Raw genomic sequence first — 21,123 nt, forward strand, 5'->3', positions numbered from 1 at the left:
CTACCTCACCAACCGAGGATTATCTAGTTGTTATGCAGTTTTTACCTTACATCTAAGTTCTCGTTCGTTTAACTCGTTTTTCAATGAGGAATTCAGAAGCAATCACAACTTGGCTTGGCTGCATGCTTACAACAACTGATCACTCCTGCACTTCAAAAGAAGATTGTGCCATTCTTAGGGACTTACCACAGGAATTGCGCCCCCCGAGGGACCAACCATGCTCTCTAGTGCGAGAAGGTAAGCTAATTGCTCTCCAACACGAGAGGGTAAACTAATTGCTCTCCAACACGAGAGGGTAAACCAATTCCCCGACACCCACATGGGTCAGCTCTCTAAGAACAGGAGGATAAACTCTACACTCCGAATATCCAAACGTGGATGAGCCAGGCTGCCTTAGTATAACTAGATGCTCGATAGCTTGCGCCGGGATTCCTAGAAATAGTCGCAATGGTCTTTTTCAAGGCTTAGCTAACTGAAGGATTTTGGGTTTCTTGGCCTAATCCGTGGGGAACCGAGCCCTAGAGACAAAGAGGGCACATTACGCAGTACATCCGATGGACGGCTGCCCTAGAATCCTAAAGCTGCTACTGAGTGCACTAAGGTAGCCTACTGATTCCGGAAGACTGCCTACGGCTTGCCCTTCAAGAAGTAAAGCCGCACTAGACTTATACAACCGTATATTCTTATGAAAGGTTAAACAAGCTAGCACGCATATACGAAGTTTTATCCACTGCCGACATGCTACGTAGTCTATAAGCTTCACCTCTGCCAAGCGAATAACAACCTACACCAAGTCCTAAAGTGTTGTGATACTTGCTACGCAACCTACAGAATTGGAGAAAGTCAAGGTTAACAGCCTAGTGGTTACGCGAACTTGTCTGCTTCTGCAAGTAAGGCATCTGGCTGCCAACCCAATGGCTAACAACTTTGCAAAGTTCTACACCAACACCTACGGCTGCATAGGCTACGCGAGCTTGTCTGCTTATAAAAAGTAGCATGCTTGCCACTGGTCTATCAAGTCTAAAGGTTAGGGCATAACAAAAGAAGCAAAAATGAAGAAAAGCTAAGGAAAACATGTTTATAAACGACTAGCAAAGGCCGAATGAGTTCAAGCAAAACAAGAGCCACAAGGAAAAACAAAGAAAATCTTAAAGGCTACCTAGATGACTACACTTTAGCAGCCTGGACATCCCACGACTATTTGGTGGCCACACCTTCAGCAGTCGCGAAGCTCTTAGCAGCGGCATCACCCCCGACTGCTTCAGCCTGGGCACCAACTTCTCCAACTACTTCACCAATACCAACATGGACGCGCTGCACCTCATCCATTTCTTTCTTCAAACTTTCGTTGATCTTCAGTACACCTTGAAGTTCCAACACTTGGGGTTCAAGCCTATCGACGATTCTCTTAAAGTGGATCACTTGATTATAAGCAGCAATCAACTTTTCATCCTTTGCATAAGCAGCGAAAGAAGTCTTTGGTTTTTTTTCTGAGCCGGCATTTCTTGAGCAGGCAGGGAAGATCCCTTTTCCCACATTCACTTACAGTAGGATCCACAACGGTGATTGGACGAGCCAATGCATCCGCCTTGATCCTATTCACCTCTTATTTTGGGAGCAGCCCACGTTTCTCCTAACGAAGAGAGTTAAAGTAGCCAACACCATTCGTGGTACCCAGCAGGGGAGTTCAACCCAACATTCCAGCAGCTCATGAGGCCTGCAACCTCTTCATTTCTCTCAATCACCTGCCTAGCTCGCGTCATGTCCAAAAGCCCAAAAAGACATGAGCCATGTGACTTGCCTAGCACTACGCCACATCGCCACAATCCGTGGCCCCAGCCATACAAGCTGCCTTTGGTTCTAGCCAAGTCAAGCAGCTTAAAGCAGTGGTTCCTGCCACAATACCTCATCGGCCCATGCCGAGCCGACTCCTGGCCCATGCCAGCCGACATACCGCACCACCCCGACGGCTGCCCCGAGGTAGCACCATCCAAGAAGAAGACAAGGAAAATTAATTTTTTTCTTACCTCAGTGTGGCATGAAGAAGACGAAGAAAGCAACGAAAAACGGTCATTTGCACGGGCAAGATGTAGAAAATTGCTAGAGGAGGGGGAATAAATATCCTCTAAGCTATCTCTCTCTTGTAGGGTAGAATAAATCGCTTTCCAAAGTTGATTTAATAACCCACTTAAGGTGGACTTAAATAGGCTTTGAGAGAAATTTATTTCCCTTTCCTAGAAGGATCTAATTTCCTATTAAAGAGAGAATCTACATCAAAATAAGAAGCAATCCCACGTTTCCTAAAGCAAGATGATCTCTACACCTGATGCCCTTTCTTACGAGTAGCCCAACAAGTGTGGGGGCATTTGTGGAGCCAAAAATAATCACAAGGCGACACGTGGATTCTTGGGTAAAAGAGGACAAAAATACCCTTAAGGCATACTGGGATTCCTACGCGCGAGCAGCGGGCAATCATCCCTAAACCAAGTCAAAAGTGCCCAAAATAGGTGACAATTTAAAGCCTATTTCATCAAATCCTTTCTATAAGGTAATTCCTAAAACCTAATTTATTCTATATATTTTGTATTCCATTATTTAGCTAATCAATTAGCTAAATGATATTTTCCTTTCATATTCCCTAAAAATTGATTAATTAAGGGATTAATTACCTAATCAATCCCTTAATTATCAAATAAAACACCCATTCACACCTAAAACTACTAAGAAGCCGGCCACCTCCCTTTTCCTAACCTTTTTCACCTTTCTCCATTTTATTACCCCATTTATACAAATAATCAATTTTGTAACTCCTAATTAAACCTAAATTAAACCCAAAAAACCCTAGCCACCTCCTATCCCTATAAATATACTCTCATTCTCACCAAAAAAGCCAATTCCAATTCTCTTACAAAAAATCCCAAATACTCTAAACACTATTTCTCTCTAAAATTCTAACTTTGGCATCGGAGGTTCTTCGGCCAAAGCCCCCCCCCCCATTCATCGTGGGCGCATGAGGCTTTTGGCCTTAATCTAAGGTGCTAGTTGTTTTGTAGGTGCAAAATCGTTCAAGATCGAGGAGGAGAAAATTTGCAACCACAATGCCGACTGCTGAGACTTCTCCTGAGCAACCTTTATGAAGGCTCCCTTTTGTTTGTTTATTTTGATTCATGTATATGTACATATTTGTAACTTATCAGAGATATCAATAAACAAGCTTTGCTTCATTTCAACGTATTGTGTTAAATACACCAAGGCCTTCTTCACAAAGTTCTTTCAATTTTTCCTTTTGTTGAAGCTTTGTGAGTGAAGCATGTAGGTTGAGGTAGTGCTCCCTTAATTTCCCGAGTGAGGAAAACTTCTCGTTTGGAGACTTGAAAAATCCAAGTCACTGAGTGGTCGTGAGACTTCCGAGTATCAAGGTACAGTAGCATATGGTAGGAGTCCCCCAAGTCTCCGGTCGAGGGAGTTGACAAATGAGGCATTTCCTTTCTAAGTGGTAGCCCAAAACTCCTTCTTCATATATATTTGTTATGAAAGTTGTTAGGCCCAAAGAAGAGGACGCCTAGGCAAAATTTTTTTTTTTTTTCAATTTGTTTTTTTTTTTTCGAATTTTAAAATTTCTGAATTTTCGAATTTTTGAATTTTCGAATTTCTGAATTTTTGAATTTTCGAAATTACATATATATATATATATATATATATATTTTTTTTAATCTTTGTAGATGAAGCTTTGGTGTTGAAGCTTTGTAGGTGAAGCTTTGAGGTTGAAGCTTTTTGGGCACCATGAATTGATTTTGCTTCACACTATCTTGATCAAGATAGTATGAAGCTTTTGTAGGTGAAGCTTTTGTGTTGAAGCATTTGTGGGTGAAGCTTTTGTGGGTCAAGCTTTTGTGGGTCAAGCTTTTGTAAGTGAAGCTTTTATGAGTCAAGCTTTTGTGGGTGAAGCTTTTGTGGGTGGAGCTTTTGTAGGTGAAGCTTTTGTGGGTGAAACTTTTGTAGGTCAAGCTTTTGTAGGTCAAGCTTTTGTGGGTGAAGCTTTTGTAGGTGAAGCTTTGGAGTTGAAGCTTTTGTTGGGTACCATGAATTGATTTTGCTTCACACTATCTTGATCAAGATAGTGTGAAGCTTTTAAAAATTTGTAGTTGTCCTCCATTGATGAAGCTTTTGTTGGTGAAGCTTTGGAGTTGAAGCTTTGGTGGGTGAAGCTTTTGTGGGTCAAGCTTTTGTGAGTCAAGCTTTTGTAGGTCAAGCTTTTATGGGTGAAGCTTTTGTAGGTGAAGCTTTTGTGGGTGAAGCTTTTATAGGTGAAGCTTTTATAGGTGAAGCTTTTGTAAGTCAAGCTTTTGTGGGTGAACCTTTTGTAGGTCAAGCTTTTGTGGGTGAAGTTTTTGTAGGTCAAGCTTTTGTAGGTCAAGCTTTTGTGTTGAAGCTTTTGTAGATGAAGCTTTGGAGTTGAAGCTTTTGTTGGGTACCATGAATTGATTTTGCTTCACACTATCTTGATCAAGATAGTGTGAAGTTTTTGAGAATTTGTAGTTGTCCTCCATTGATGAAGCTTTGTTGAATTTCCCTTTTTTTTTTTTTTTGGGAAACTAGAAATTTGAAAATGTGGGAGAGACAACATATACAAATTTTGCTTCCACACTGTTGAGCAAGAGATTGTGATGCAAGCCACACCTTGTAGTAGTTGAAGGTTTGGATGAACCATATAAATTGAATTTGTTTCGAATGTCTGAGAATTGTAGTTGCCCTCCATTGATGAAGCTTTTGTTGGCACCCTAAATTGGTTTTGCTTCACACTGTCTTGATCAAGAGTGTGTGAAGCTTTTAAGAATTGTGGTTGAACTCCTTTGATGAAGCTTTTGTTGGCACCATAAATTGGTTTTGCTTCACACTGTCTTGATCAAGAGTGTGTGAAGCTTTTGAGAATTGTGGTTGCCCTCCATTGATGAAGCTCTTGTTGGCACCATAAATTGGTTTTGCTTCACACTGTCTTGATCAAGAGTGTGTGAAGCTTTTGAGAATTGTGGTTGAACTCTTTTGATAAAGCTCTTGTTTGCACCATAAATTGGTTTTGCTTCACACTATCTTAATCAAGAGTGTGTGAAGCTTTTGAGAATTGTGGTTGCCCTCTATTGATGAAGATCTTGTTAGCACCATAAATTGGTTTTGCTTCACACTGTCTTGATTAAGAGTGTGTGAAGCTTTTGAGAATTATGGTTGAACTCCTTTGATGAAGCTCTTGTTGGCACCATAAATTGGTTTTGCTTCACACTGTCTTGATCAAGAATGTGTGAAGTTTTTGAGAATTATGGTTGCCCTCCATTGATGAAGCTTTTATTGGCACCATAAATTGGTTTTGCTTCACACTGTCTTGATCAAGAGTGTGTGAAGTTTTCTACGAGTTGTAGTGTTTGCATTGTTACAGAGGGGAAATGTATGAAGCAGATGCAAGAGAGCTGAATAGCTTGATCTTCGTATGCCATGCACTGAAGTTGTTGTTAGCTTGTAATAAGACTTTGTTGGTGACTATAACTCTTGTTGGGCATAAATACTCCCCTAGTTGAGTTGTCAAGCTTAAGGGTTTTTTATTATTTGTGAATGCTAGGAGTTCACATATACAAGTTGTACCACTCGTCTTCTGGAAGATAGAATGAATGGTGAGTTGCTTTCATCACTTGGTTGGTGGTACGAAGGTGAGTTCCTTCTTCCCCTGGTTGGTGGCATGAATGGCAAGTTGCCAAATGATATTAGAGTACGGGTTGTACATTTCATCACCTGGTTGGTGGCATGAAGAAGAGTACGGATTGTACATTTCATCACCTAGTCTATGGCATGAAGATGAGTTCCTTTTTCACCTGGTTGGTGGCATGAGTGGCAAGTTGCCAAATGATATTAGAGTACGGGTTGTACATTTCATCACCTGGTTGGTGGCATGAAGGAGAGTACGGGTTGTACATTTCATCACTTGGTTGGTGGCATGAAGATGAATTTCTTCTTCACATTTCATCACCTGGTTGGTGAGAATAAGGGCAAGGTGTCTAGGCACATTGTAGCAAGTGTCGAATGACACAAAATATGTTGAACCCTTTCAAAGCACAGTTGGCTTATGTATGAATGTGTTGGAATGTATAATTGAACGAATATACTGTGAAGCTGTTCGTTTATTTGTATAGTCTTGTTGACATATACTTAGACTTTGTTTCATGTTGAAGCTTTGAACCCGAGTGTTTCATTGCTAGGAATGTAAGAGGATTAGGATCAAGTTGTCTAAATCACCTCTTTATTGAATTCATGCCAAATAGTCTTCGTTACATAGGATATCGAACGGCTGAAGCTTAACACTTGTACAATGTGAGTTTACTTGTAATAGTACTTCAAGTGATCAGCGTTCCATGGATGGCCAAAGGTCTTGCCATCGGAGCTTCTAAGCTTGTAGGAGCCAGAGCGACTAATGCCAACAACTTCAAAAGGTCCATCCCAGTTTGGACTAAGTGTTCCTTCACTCGGGACTCTATCGTAGAGTAATCTTTTTTTCAATACCCACTCCCCCACTTTGAAAGAATGTGGTTTGACCTTTGAGTCATAGTAGTTGGAGATGCACGGCTTGTAGGCGACATTCCTCAAGTGAGCCAAGTTTCTGTGTTCCTCGACTAGATCTAAGTTGAGGGTAAGTTGTTTGTCATTTTCGCTTTGCACGTAGTTCTGGACTCGGAACGTTGCTTGCTCAAGCTCAACTGAGATAACTACCTCTGTACCAAAGGCAAGTGAGAATGTGGTTTCTCCTATTGATGTCCGATAGGAAGTGCGGTATGACCAAAGAACTTGGGGTAAAAATTCTGGCCAATAACCTTTAACCTTGTCCAAACTGGTTTTCAAAGTTCGCTTGATTATTTTGCTGATGCCTTTAACTTGTCCATTAGACTGGGCATGAGCTGGGGAGGCAAAACATAAGTTGATGATGAACTTAGAGCAGAACATCTTGAACTTATTGTTGTCGAACTGTCGCCCGTTGTCAATGACTATCGCATTGGGAATGCTGAATCTGCAAAGGATGTTCTTCCATACGAAGTCTTCTATTTTTGCCTCAGTAATGGTTGCCAAGGGTTGTACTTCGGCCCACTTTATGAAATAGTCAACTGCAACGATTACATAGCGAACCTTGCCCTTCCCTGCAGGCATTGGGGCAATCAAATCAAGTCCCCATTGGGCGAAGGGCCAAGGGCTGTTCATAGGAGTGAGCGGTTCGGAAGGGGAGTGAGGAATAGTTACGTAGTGTTGACACTTATCACATGAGCGGGATATTCTAATGGCATTTTGGTGAAGTGTTGGCCAGTAATATCCTTGGCGAAAAGCCTTGTGTGCTAGGGATCGAGATCCAGCATGATCTCCGTAGACTCCTTCATGTATTTCCCGAAGGACAGTTTCCACCTCTACGGGCGTAAAGCATCTTAGGTATGGTAGGTTAAAACCCCGCTTGTATAGTTGGTCATTAATGATCAAGTAACGGGTAGCCTTGTATTGAATTTGCTTAGCTTGGACTTTGTCATTTGGAAGGGTGTCATGAGCAAGGAATCTATAAATCGGGGTAATCCAACTATCTCCTTGTTGTAAGTTGCACACTTTCGCAGCCATGGTGCTTTGTGCTGCCAATAATTCGACCTGAATTTTTCTCCCAATCTTGTCTTCCACCGCTGAGGCGAGGCGAGCCAAAGCATCTGCATGACTGTTTGCCGCTCGAGGAATTTGGGTGATCTGGTAGTGGAAGTGCTTGAGCAACAATTGTGTTTGTGCCAGATATACTGCCATAGAGCTATCCTTAGCATCAAAGTTGTTGGTAACCTGGTTAACCACCAATTGGGAGTCACTGAAGATATCAATTCGTTTAACCCCAAGGTGTTTGGCCAAACGTAAGCTTGTTAGGAGGGCTTCATATTCGACCTCATTGTTCGACGCCTTGAATTTGAAACGAAAAGCATACTCCATCGCCACTTTGTCAAAGGTCGTAAGGACTAGTCCTGCTCCACAACCCTATTGGTTGGACAAGCCATCAACATATAGACTCCATGTTGGGGCTGTTAGTTCTCTTTTTTGAGCTTCCGAGGGTAATGAAACCACTTCTTTAGGCGTAGAAACAATGTCAACAGGATATGTGAAGTCGGCGATGAAGTCTGCCACTATTTGGCCCTTCTCAGCTGGCTTTAGTTGGTAGGAGATGTCAAACTCACCCAATGTTATCGCCCATTTGATCATTCGCCCGGAAGTGTCAGGACTTTGGAGTATTTGTCGAAGAGAATGATTGGTAAGCACGATGATGGAGTGTGCTTGGAAGTAAGGGCGAAGTTTTCGAGCAGACATGACCAATGCTAGAGCCAATTTCTCAATGTTGGAGTATCGTGTCTCCGCATCTTGTAAGGCCTTGCTAGCGTAGTAGATCGGTCGTTCGACATTACCATCCTTTCGAATGAGAACAGAACTTACTGTTGAAGCCGATACCGACAGATAGATAATGAGAGTGTCACCAACCTCAGGTTTGGAGAGCAAAAGGGCTTTACTCATGTAGTCTTTGAGGTTCTTGAATGCCTCAGCACATTCATCAGTCCATGTAATGCACTTCTTACTTCTTTTAAGTGCTTTGAAGAAAGGAGCACATCTGTCTGTGGCCTTAGAGATGAACCTAGTTAAGGTTGCCACCTTGCCAGTAAGGCTTTGGATGTCTTTTGAAGTTATCGGTTCCTTCATGTCGAGGATTGCTTTGATCTTTTCGAGATTAGCCTCAATGCCTCGTTAGCTTATCATGAAGCCTAAGAATTTGCCAGAGCCTACGCCGAAGGCACATTTGTTGGGGTTCAACCTCATTCGATACCTCTTTAGAATGGTGAAAGTTTTAGATAGGTTGGTGATGTGTTGGTCAGCATGTTTTCTCTTGACTAACATATCATCAATGTAAACTTCCATGCTCTTCCCAATCTGTTCGGCGAACATTGAATTGACCAGTCTCTAATAAGTCACTACTGCATTCTTTCGGCCGAAGGGCATGACTTTATAGCAATATAGTCCCTTGTCAGTAGTGAAGGCTGTGTGTTCTTGGTCCAGAGGGTTCATGAGGATTTGGTTGTATCCTAAGTAAGCATCCATGAAGCTCAGGAGTTCACACCCTGTCGTAGAGTCTATAAGTCTGTCTATGAAAGGAAGAGGATAGCTATCCTTCGACCATCCTTTGTTTAGGTCGGTGTAACCGACACACATTCTCCACAAGACCTTTTGGAGCAGGAGACTTTCCTTAGTCGGATTCTTCTTAACAAGGACAACATTTGCTACCCACGTTGGATAATTGACTTCGCGGACGAAGCCTATGCCTTTGAGTTTTTCAACTTCTGCCTTCATTGCCTCGTACCGTTCAGCGTCATAAGATCTTCACTTTTGTCTCACTGGCTTGGTCTTGGGGTCAATACTTAAGCGATGACATATTATATTGGGAGAGATGCCTGGCATGTCCTCGTATGACCAAGCGAAGACCTCAGTGTTCTCTTGCAAAAAAGAGATCAATGCCAACCAAATGGGTAGTGACAAGGTGGTACCAATCTTCACCATGCGATCCGGATAATCTTTTCAAATAAAGACCTTCTCCAACTCTTCAACGAGTTGTGCTTGCTAGGTGAAAAAGTCATCTCGAGGATCGTCGGGTTAACTGTTGCCATCGTGAAGATCCAAGTTGGCTTCGTCTAGGCTGGTCTTTATAACTTGGTCATGTATAGAAAGGGTTTGCTTCGGCACATGCAGGTGATGTTGCTTGACCGACGTGTTGTAACATGATCATGCACTAAGTTGATCACCTCTGATGTAACCATTGCCATAGGGGGTTGGAAATTTCATCAACAACGTATGTGTGGATACCATGGCCTTGAGATCATTGATGCATGTGCGTCCGAAGATGACATTGTATGTCGTTGGGCAATCAACCACCAGGAAGTTAGTGGTAATGGTAGCTATGTAAGGGCCCGTACCAATGGTGAAAGGTAAGTGTATGCTCCCCAAAGGTTGCACGATATCACCGGAGAAGCTTATCAGAGGGGAAATCAAGCAGTCGAGCAAGTGTTCAGCTACATTAAGTGCCCTGAAAGCTTCAGCAAACATGATATTGACCGAAGCCCCCGTATCTACCAGGATTTGTTGTACTTCAAAGTTGGCTATGTAAGCTTCCACGATCAGTGGGTCGTTGTGAGGGTAGATGATACCTCTTTCTTTCTCAGGGTAGAAACATATTGGATCCCAATTAGGCTTTTGATACTAACCTCCCCTGATATCTTCCACGTGAAACACTTGGTGGCCAAACCTTAAAGCTCGTTCACTATTTTTCATGGCCTTGATAGAAGATATAGATATGGGTGTGCCACCACTTATGGAATATATCATATTTACCTGGCGTTGGTTACGATTACCCCTTGAAGGGTGAAAGAGGAATTGACCTTCACGTGCCAAGCTTCAATATGATCACGAATAGTGATACACTTCTCGCCGTCATGGTCGTTATGCTCGTGGTAGCAGCAAAACGTGCTCATGTTCTTCGTGGGCTTGTAATCCGAGTGCCTCAGCTTTGGCTTCGGTATCAAATGTGCTATGCTGGGGTAAATGGCCACGCATGTGGCGTTCAAATATGTGTATGCCTCATACCTCGGGGTAGGGGTTGTCCTGACACGTGCTTGACCCACTGTGTTGACTGCCTAAGGTTGGGGATTATCATGGCGATACCCTTGGTTATCACGGTAGTGTCCCTTACTCCTTTTACTAAAATGAGACTGGTGAGGATGGAAATCTTTCCTTTTGCCCTAAAATTGATATGTCTGTTGACTTGGCAAAGTATGAAGTAAGGCAAGGGGAGGCACCGCTGCCGTTTGGAAGGTCGAGGTCTTCTTATTTGGTTGGATCTGGCTTCCACTCCCTACTTGCTGATAAGGGGTTTCCCTTGATATGTCATTGCTTCGGCGGAGGCATGGTTGTAAGCATGTGCCATCACCTCAGAGTAAGTCTTCCAAGTGTTGGCATTGATCATGTACTTGAAGAAACAATCACGTAGGCCTGCCGTGAAGGCCTTGAGGGCGGTCTTGTCATCTGCCTCAGCGCAGGGAGAATACTCATGGCTAAAACGACCAGCATACTTTCGTAGTGACTCGTCCGGCTTCTGGCGAATAGTGTACAAGTCATCTGCAGAATGCAAGAGACCGGTCTGGAAGATGTGTTGAGAGACAAACAGTTTCCTCAGTTCCTCAAATGAGTCTACTGTCTCAGGTGGAATACGGCAATACCAATTTAAAGCTCCACCAGAGAAGGTGGAAGGGAAGAGAAGATATTGTTCTTCGTCGGTGTGCATCTGATATGCCATGGTGGACTCAAAGAGGTTAAAGTGTTCAATTAGGTATTCCCTTCCAGTATAGAGTTGTAAACCAAGCTTTTGTTTTGTCTTTGCTTGAAGGGGGTGTCGATGATCCTCCTTGTGAAAGGGCTAGGCCTGGGTTGGTTCCAATCAGGTATCTCAACCTGACGTTCGGCCTTCAACTTGTTTACTTTCTCAATGAGCTGTAGGACAAGGAGGTCCTGAGTGGAGTCATGTACCACTGAGATTTTCTTTCGTAAGTCTCCATCGCCTCTTAGAAGTAGGAAAGTTTGAGCAAAGGCGTGTGATTTTTCCTTGGACTCGCCGTACTGACTTCTAGGGCAAGTCTATCAGAATACCTCAGTGTCTCATGTACCTTCATATCCCTCTGGGACCTGTCGTTCCTTCCCTAGATTGGCAGATGGTCTGGGTCGTGGGAGGGGACCGAGTCTTTCAGAAACCCTTGGGTCATTGATCTTTGAGCATATGTGGAGGGGATTCTCTCGACGTTGCTTTAGGAAGTCTTGGCAGTCACAATAAACGACTTTCGATCCTTCCAACCCTTCTGCAATGAGGTGTCTTCCTCCACTTCTCCTGCTTCGGGTCGAAGCAGCTGGGTTGAGAGATGTCTCATGTTGATCAATGTTTTGATGATTAGCTCGCTCTTCATCAGGGATACCCATGTCGAATGAAGGTAACCCTCCGTGTTTGAGGGCACCCAGATGATGGTTGATGTCCATAGAGGCAACGAGCTTGCTTGTTTGAGTATGCCTAGTTTCGTGGAACGTCTCAAATAGCTTCTCACTGCTCTTGGAAGACCTCATTCTTCATTGCTATCTTGTTGTTCTGAGCTTCTAGCTCATCGACTTTAGCTTGAAGAGCAACCCTCTTTCCTTCCTTCTTTCGTTGTTTCGCACTAAGTGCAAGAGGGGTGTCATTATGTGTGCTGTGGCTTCCTTCGCTCCCCATGTTGGAGAGGGATGCCTAGTCAAAAGATAGTGTACGAATGGTGGAAACCATCTTAACAAAGCTGAAGAGAGTGGGAATAAGTGTTGTTCCCACAGACGGCGCCAAATGTTGATGCACAAAATCAGTGAGGACTTTGGTACAACAGAAAGTGTTAAGTTTGTGACCTTCGCTAAATTGCTTCGGTCACTAGTGTGGATAAGTATGTAAATGGATAGGGACAGGGAAGCAAACACAAGATGTACGTGGTTCACCCAGATTGGCTACGTCCACGGAGTAGAGGAGTTCTCATTAATTGTGAAGGGTTTACACAAGTACATAGGTTCAAGCTCTCCTTTAGTGAGTACTAGTGAATGATTTAGTACAAATGACATTAGGAAATATTGTGAGAGAATGATCTTTATTTATAGAATAGAGTTTCTAGTTTCATTCTGACATTGACACATGTCGTGTTGTGATTGACTTCTGATGTTGACACGTGTCGCGCTATGATTTACTTCTGATGTCGACACATGTCGCGCTGTGATTGGCCTTTTGGTTGGAGGGAAACTCTTCTGGGTCCTTGACGGTATAACGTTGACCGGTGCTCAGTAGTTTCGGGATTGGTCAAGTATGGTACAAACATCTTCGATAAGGGAAGGGATCATCTCCGGATCCTTTCCTCCTAATCCACCAAATCAGGGGATCCGTACAATTGAAATTTGATCCAACGGCTAAAGTTATTATAACTTTTAAAGTGGCCCCTGTTTGTAGCCGTTGAATCAAATTTCAATGATCCGAATTCCCTGATTTGATGGATTAAGAGGAAATGATCTAGAGAGGATCCCTTTCCCTTCGAAAATATTGGGCCAGATATTTAAAAGAAAAAATTAAGACATTGGTCCATGAATTTTGACTAATTATTTAGAGTTCTGGTCCATAAATTAAAAATATATAATTATTAATTTATGAACTTGTAAAAATATGGAGTAATGATTATTTTGGATAATTACGCTAGAATATTCATTTCATATATGTAATAACTTGTCTCTAATTTTACGAGTTTATTAATTTTAAAAGAGTGAATTGACAAAACGATCCAGAATATCTCCTGAATATTGTTTGAAATATTCCTTATGTTGACCTTTTTTTAAAATTTCTCGGAAACCATTCTAGGGTAATTTCGAAGCCCCAAGTTCGTTTTTGGCATCCATTTAGTGAAATTCCAAAGTTTTAACATAGTTGACCACCTCAGCGGCTCGGTTGACTTTTTTGTTGACCATTGACTTTTCATTAACTTTTTACGAAAATTGCTTGAGACCCTTCGTAGTGTATTTCGACATCCTAATTCCAAATCCGCACTCCGTTTTCCCAAATTTAGTTGTTTTAGTTGAGTTTTACTAATTGGTCCAAATATTATGTTTAAGTGTGATTACTATCGGAGACTTCGACTTTCCTAGTTTGAATAGTTGCAACCTCGCAAGTATATGTGAGCGGATCTTTTCTTTTATATAGTATATATATTTGTTTAGTTTTCACATATATATTTAATAATGAAATTTCTACGTGATTGCCATAATTAAATTAATGTTTATAAAAAAGGTCGTAATGTTGAGAATTATGAAATTATTCTGAATCCTGCGGATGCACAAGTATGCATATTATTATGGGATGTCTAAATTATATTTGCGGCCATGAATAGTGTTATGTTGACTAGAATTATCGATTTACTGTTGCTTGATCATATTTACGTTATCTGCTCATCGTGTGATGCATTAGTGTTAGTACCCACCTGAGTCAGGGCTAGTCTTTCACATGTATGTTCACATCGCACCATACGCTTACTTTGGATCCATTGTAGGTGCTAGTCCTGTCCAATATTTCTATAGGCAATTAGGTCTCATATGTAATATGCATAACGCCAGTCTTCATGTGATTGTAGTACTAGAGCGTAAATCATTATTACACCTAATCATATTCATGTCAGAATATCTATGCATAAACTCGTCTGTGACATGTCGATGAGTACTCGATATGATATGTTTGTTTATGCGGAATTATGTGATTACAGGACGTTATGTATTTATTTACGAATGTCGTGACACATTGCATTCTTCATATATTATTGGCTTCGGTAAGTGTATTTCATATCATACGTAATATATATACATATATATGGAAACTATATTTGTTTTACAGCGATGGGTTATTACGTTTTCAAAAAGTTTTACAAAGCTTTATTTGTAGGCCTACTCACCCTTATTTTTCGCCCCTCCAGGATTTAGTGGCAGTGTTCGTGTCGACAGGGATTTCTGGCAAACGCTAATATCGGAGATTACTTCCAATGGTATACTTCTTATTCTAATTTTTAATACACTTTATTTATGATCTGACATCACGTGTGAAATACGTTCATTTCCGCCGCAACCTTATATTTAGGCACTTTTAGGTTTAACTTTATTTACATTTTCCACATCACTACACTTTATGGCTTCATCACCCTTCGAATGTCGGGCAGTACAACTCGATTCAGAGTTTAAGTAAACATTTCGAGTTAGGATGTGTCAATATATTTTCCTTAAAACTTTTTATTTAGATAAAAATTATTAACAGAATTATCCAAAATAATCATGGTTTACATTGTAATTCATAAACCAGTGCTCACATACGTCATAATAATAAGGCTCATTCAAATGGTGGCCGTTTGGTTATATCTATTTTTTTTATTTTTTGAATTATAGAGAAAACAGATCCCCCAGCCTTTTCCCTCCATTCAAAATTTTCAACTCTCCTCTCTCCTTCCTCCTCCCACAGAGCAACCCCTCCGCGGCCCCACCACCAAATTCCAAGAAACTAATGAAACTCACAAAACCCTAGCCTTGCTGTCCCTACAGCTCCACCGCCGATGGCGATGAGCCCCAACGACCGACCCAAAAAGAAAACCCTAACACCGATGCAAGGCCTCGTCGGCTTGATACGCGAGTCCCTGCCGCTTCGGCCTCCGCGCCGGGACGAGGTAGGAGGCGGAGGAGGAGGAGGAGGATTTGGTGGCCTGGTGGGGAAGGTCCGCTCCAGCCTCCGAAATTCGCGAATTGGACTGTTACCCAAGGCTCCGGTTTGTGCTCTTCCTCCGGTTGCTTCGAGAGACGACGCACCGCCGATTCGGTGGCGGAAGGGCGAGTTGATTGGGTCCGGTGCCTTTGGCCGGGTTTACATGGGAATGAACCTCGATTCCGGAGAGCTTCTCGCTGTGAAACAGGTCTGCCTGCTTGATGATCCTCAAGATTGAATTTGGTTTTTTGGTAATGGATTTGGGGTTTTTATGCTATTGTGATTCTTACAGGTGTTGATTGCGGCAAACAGTGCTTCAAAGGAGAAGACACAGGCATGATTCTGATTTTGCATAAATTTCATTGCTTTCTATCAAAGTTTTAATTTTTAGATTCTAGTAGTTGTAATTTTTGTTGGGTATTGCTTAATTTGCGTTTGGAAGCATACAAAGTTGCGATTAATTGAATAAACTAAGCATTTCGGTGATAAATTTGTGTTCTTTGTTTGGCTGCATATTAATGACCTCATTTTTTGTGTGCTAAGTTACTGTTAATAGTTTGAATGATATGTTTTCAGATGTGAACACTAATTTTCATTTTGAGACTAAGTGACTGCAGTTTTGTCTTTCTAATCTAATGAAATCAGGCTCACATTCGAGAGTTGGAGGAGGAAGTGAAGCTTCTTAAGAATCTTTCACATCCAAATATTGTTGTGAGTACGATTGTTTTTGTTCTTTTATGGAAGTGATGGTGATCACTTACTGTCTTACTGTTTCAATGTTGTTATTTAGAGGTACTTGGGGACTGCTAGAGAGGAGGATTCATTGAATATTCTATTGGAGTTTGTGCCGGGTGGATCCATATCGTCCCTCTTGGGGAAATTTGGATCCTTTCCCGAGTCTGTAAGTATTTGCTACTTCTAAGTGATTGACCTCTGGTGTTTGGAATATCAATTTTACATTTTGAAAATGTTACTTGTGCAGGTTATACGAATGTACACAAAGCAGCTGTTATTGGGTCTTGAATACCTTCACAAGAATGAAATCATGCATAGGGACATCAAGGTATCTCCCCATTTGAACTGTTTAATCTTTTCAGTTAGAGTATGAGGTGACCTCTCTCTCTCATTTAATCATGGGCATGCTTCATATAGGGTGCAAACATCCTTGTGGATAATAAAGGGTGCATTAAACTTGCTGACTTTGGTGCATCAAAGAAAGTTGTTGAACTGGTAATGACATTTTTAGTATGTATTATGGATAAATGATTTTATTGTCTTTTTCATACACATCAATAGCAATTTCATTTATTGCTACAGGCTACTATAAATGGTGCCAAGTCAATGAAGGGTACTCCATACTGGATGGCGCCTGAAGTTATTCTTCAGACTGGCCATAGCTTGTAAGGACAACTACTAACTTTTATGCTGAGGATGGTCACACTACTCACAATTATATCTCGATACAATGTCAATTAGAACTTAGAAGTGTTTCTTAATTCAGATTTGAAGCAGATTTGAAGTATCTTTACTAAGTTTAAGAGAGTTGACTATTTTGTGATAATTCCTTTGCTATTTGTTTTATCATTTATCAACCTTGTTTTCTGCATTAGCCATTATTTTTAGTCAAAGTTTTTTTCCAGTACCTTACTGAGACTTGTTTTGCAGTCTTGTGTGTGCCTTTTCTCTAGGACTGGTTCTACTTAGGAACACTCTCCTGGAAGTTTTCTATTTCAGTTGTGCATATATTAATCAGATAAGGTTCACTGATGTTGATATTTTGTATACAGTCTGTTTACACAAGAAATGGTACAACCTTTAACGCACTTCTCATCCTAATCTCCAACTAGAAGCATGTTCTCATGCATTGATGATTTGTCCCATCTTAGTTGGTGGATTCAGCTACTCTGTGTTTCTGATGCTTGGATCTCATTCGTTTTGAATATGTTTTTTTAGCTCCGCTGACATATGGAGTGTTGGATGTACTGTGATTGAGATGGCTACAGGAAAGCCTCCATGGAGCCAACAGTATCAGGAGGTAACCCTTCAAGCTGCTTTAGCCAACTAATAGTTTGATTATTGTGTCTAACATGACTAGAATTTTTCTAATTTAGTGTGGTTTTACCGAAGAGGTTGGATACTAAGATTACAAGTTTTTCTTTTCAGGTTGCTGTTCTTTTCCATATTGGAACAACAAAATCTCATCCACCCATCCCCGAGCACCTCTCTGCTGAGGCAAAGGATTTTCTGTTAAAATGTTTAGAGAAGTACAACTATGAATTCTATTTTTCCCTAATTTTTTCCATTTGTACAAGCTAAACATACTTTAGTTTCTCGATAGAATATGCAGATATAAATTTTTTACAAATGCCATCTATTTATATTTTTCCTTAACTCTTATAATCCATATTTTGGTGGCAGGGAACCTTGTCGAAGGTCTTCTGCATCAGAGTTAGTGCAGGTAAATATGAATGCATACAATGTTGCATATTAGTTCGTAGTGTAATTAGGAATGGGGCGTTACATACAAGCAGATGCGTCATAGTTTTCAATCATGGATATTTGACTTCCTAGGTATTATGTCAAGGATAGGATAATAAAATAAATAAATCGTGTCCATCTAAAACTACGGTCGCCTGTGAAGGTCTTTTTCTTCTTCTTTTTCACTAATGAAATAATATGCTGGTCATGTGCAGCATCCATTTGTGATTGGGGATTATCAGGAACCTCGTCCAGTACTTCGTGCTTCATTTATGGTTGGTATAATTGACTTAGTTTTATTGGTTCAACTATTCTATCTGTTTGATCATTGTTCTACAATCTTCATTATTGGTATAATTGAATTAGTTAATAACTAGTTTTATCAGGAAGCTGGAAACGAGATGGCAGCACCTGGGACAGATCTTAAGAACTTGTAAGTCTTATCATTTAATCGTTTCGGAATTTATTTCTGGTTGACAATCTTGCCTCTACTAATTTTATTACCACTACAGCCCTTCGATCAGAAGGTCTACCTGTGCCGGCTTGAAGGATATTTGTGATATTGGCTCTGTTAGGTGCTCAACTGTATATCCAGGGAATTTTTCAGGAGGGAGCTCCCGCTGGGGACCTTCCAGTAATGACGACGACGACATGTGTCAGATTGATGATACAGATGACATTGTCCTTGGTTCATTTGCAAAATTCAGATCTGTGGTTGGACCTGATGAATTAAACAAGGTAATGAACTTTTTCCTTGTCCTTCTAGATCATTCAGAGTAATAAACTCCAATTATGATGAGTGATTTGATTGTTTGAAATAGAGTTTCAATCCCATGTGTGAACCAAATGATGACTGGCCATGCAAGTTTGATGAAAATCTGGAAACGGAGAGAAGTGGAATTAACTTCTCCCCTTGTCAAACAATACATGAGGCTTCTGGGAGCATTGGAGCATCCCAAAAGGTGGAGACTGAATTCATGTTTCCTTCTGGGCCATCAGCAGCTGAAGATGATGAGGAAGTTACAGAGTCAAAAATAAGAGCCTTCCTGGATGAAAAGGTACTATTTATGTCTGCTGAGTTATTTCCTGTGCAAATTAGTGGTGAAATCATTCAACAATGGTATGTTTGCTCGGAGTTTGTGTGGTAGGATTCTAATGCAATAAACTTGCTCCATGAACCTAATCAGGCGTTAGATTTGAAGAAGCTGCAAACACCTCTATATGAAGAGTTCTGTAGCTCATTGAATGCAGCTGGTATTGGAAATGCAAATCGTGAACATGTTTCAAAGCATCTGAACTTACCTCCTAAGAGTAAGTCACCGAGTCGCGCACCTAGTAGAAGATTCTCTACAGCATTTGATGCTGCAGGCCCTGGGAAACATACAAGAGATGTATCAAATGCCAGTGGTGTACATGACCGAGTCTTGCAGGAAATTCAGCCACCTCAGCTTAGTGAATGGAAAGAGCTCCCTCATGATCAGAAAGAATCATTTAGTCTGAGGTTTGTCTTTGGTGTTTGATGCCTTTTCATACCTTATGTCTTGCACTATTCTGCTGTAACCGAATGGAGATGGGTTTAATTTCAGTGCAAGCTTTTCTGAGATGCAAAGAAAGTGGAAACAAGAGCTTGACGAAGAGCTCGAGAGGAAGCGAGGCAAGTTTTCATTTGTATTTTTCAACCTGGCATAACTAAGATTTGTTTTGTATTTATGTATGTTGTTTTGTTTTGATTAGAATGATCCTCTCTTTTTAAACTTGCGGGTGACCGTATATGATTTTTTTAGTATATAGCACGTAAATCTTACTGGAACTGGCTTGATGCAGAGATGATGTGGCAGGCTGGTGCAGGAACGAATACGCCATCCCCAAACAAAATTCTAAGTCGACAAAGAGAACGGCTAGGGATGGTTTTCCCTGGAAAATGAAGTGTATGTATGTACCTCACTTGTATCTATTTTACCATAATTTAGAAATAAGTTATGCTTTTTGATTGGGAGCCCACAGTATGCACGCACTCGGTAAGGATGTTGTCCAGTATTACATTGGTCCCCTTGCCGTAACAGGCCGTGCAACCTTCTGCCTGCTGCATTATGTCTCATGCAGCATAGCCAGAAAACGTCACAAAACCAATGATTTGTATTGATTTTAATTTATGTGGCCTTTGTATCTTACTGCTGGATATGAGACATAAAGTACTTGAGTTTGTATGAATTTTATAAAATTTCAAATATATAGTATGCTGCAGATTCTATCATGCATTCCTCACTCTCTCTCTCTCTCCCCCCTTGTCAGTGGGGTGATTGAATATTTTACCAAAATGCAAATTTCTTGGATCAAATTGTTGAAGCCACTGCATTTGGGTCATTTTATAAAACAAGCCTTAGCTTTTGTTTACGTTTATTAAAAAGGAAAATTAATGAAAATGGTTTGAAAATTTTGAGTTTTAACAATAAGAATAAAAAAAAGGTAAAGTGAATAGTACTAAGATTGATTTTTTTAGTGTAAAAATATGGTTTTTCGGTTAAATGAACAGTACCGAGAGCTTTCGTTAAAATTCCCTTATTAAAATTTTATAAACTAAACCATATTCACATGAAAATAGGTGACTTTTGGTGTGAATAGAGCTTTTTCGGCGTCCATTTCTACCCCAAGATAACTCTTAAAAAGGTGAAATTGTTCCCATTCGGAATAGCCTGTAAATGAATGTAGTGACAAGAAAGACAGTCTATTTCTAGCCAAGTAATCCCCAAGGCACCCATACAAACCTCAATATATTTTTAAACCAAATTTGTAAATCAAATGATGTGGTAGTAGATGATTGGATTATTAATTAAGTGTCAATTAACGTGTTTGTTTCTTATAGGTGACACATCATTTAGTTTAAAATTTTGGTCTCCCTAGCATTACTAATTTAATTATTGATTGCATATAAACAATCATGACTAGTCACAAATGAATTAGTAAAAATTTTCTTTAAAAGTGTCATTTGCTAAAATGTGTCACTCTAACTCACTCTTCAACAAACTCTTCAAATTTTATTTTTCAGCTTAAAATATTAATATCTTAACTTTATCTTAACTTGCACAACCCAATTTGTTAACTTGAAGAAGTAGCAACTGACCTTGTATTTACAAGGTCAGTAGTGTTAATTCTTTAATTTGCTAACAAGATTGTTAGCTCTATTGCATATGCGTTTTTCTTAGGTGAGAGCATCTCCAAAGGAGATGTCAAAATCCTAGGTGGAATGTCACTGTGCATATTTGGCATTAAAA

The 21,123-nt window shown here is 40.6% G+C and overlaps 1 protein-coding gene across 4 annotated transcripts; it reads left to right on the forward strand.

The window, feature by feature from the left end:
- Nucleotides 1–15,053: 15,053 nt before the first annotated feature.
- LOC126608604 (mitogen-activated protein kinase kinase kinase NPK1-like) lies at nt 15,054–20,109 on the forward strand. 4 transcript variants are annotated; one of them, XM_050276557.1, is made up of 18 exons: nt 15,054–15,581; nt 15,666–15,707; nt 16,019–16,084; nt 16,164–16,274; nt 16,356–16,436; nt 16,526–16,603; nt 16,691–16,773; nt 17,039–17,179; nt 17,327–17,408; nt 17,537–17,637; nt 17,792–17,831; nt 18,067–18,126; nt 18,229–18,284; nt 18,364–18,589; nt 18,673–18,909; nt 19,039–19,352; nt 19,438–19,505; nt 19,676–20,109. In XM_050276557.1, exons 1-18 carry the CDS (start codon nt 15,228–15,230, stop codon nt 19,774–19,776), a joined length of 2,241 nt encoding a protein of 746 aa, XP_050132514.1. In that variant the 5' UTR covers nt 15,054–15,227; the 3' UTR covers nt 19,777–20,109. The 4 variants fall into 4 exon arrangements, with proteins under 4 accessions (XP_050132514.1, XP_050132515.1, XP_050132516.1 ...); XM_050276558.1 differs by having other exon boundaries at nt 18,238–18,284; XM_050276559.1 differs by lacking the exon at nt 17,039–17,179.
- Nucleotides 20,110–21,123: the final 1,014 nt, after the last annotated feature.

The sequence above is a fragment of the Malus sylvestris genome, chromosome 16 (assembly GCF_916048215.2).
Source record: "Malus sylvestris chromosome 16, drMalSylv7.2, whole genome shotgun sequence".
Classification (NCBI taxonomy): Eukaryota; Viridiplantae; Streptophyta; class Magnoliopsida; order Rosales; family Rosaceae; genus Malus; species Malus sylvestris.

Excerpts from the sequence above, each read along its gene's own strand:
- LOC126608604 (XM_050276557.1), top strand. The coding sequence starts at position 15,228 with ATGGCGATGAGCCCCAACGACCGACCCAAAAAGAAAACCCTAACACCG. Across the intron at positions 16,604-16,690 it reads CAAAGAAAGTTGTTGAACTG|GCTACTATAAATGGTGCCAA; the intron begins GTAATGACATTT and ends TTATTGCTACAG. Across the intron at positions 17,180-17,326 it reads GTCTGTTTACACAAGAAATG|CTCCGCTGACATATGGAGTG; the intron begins GTACAACCTTTA and ends ATGTTTTTTTAG.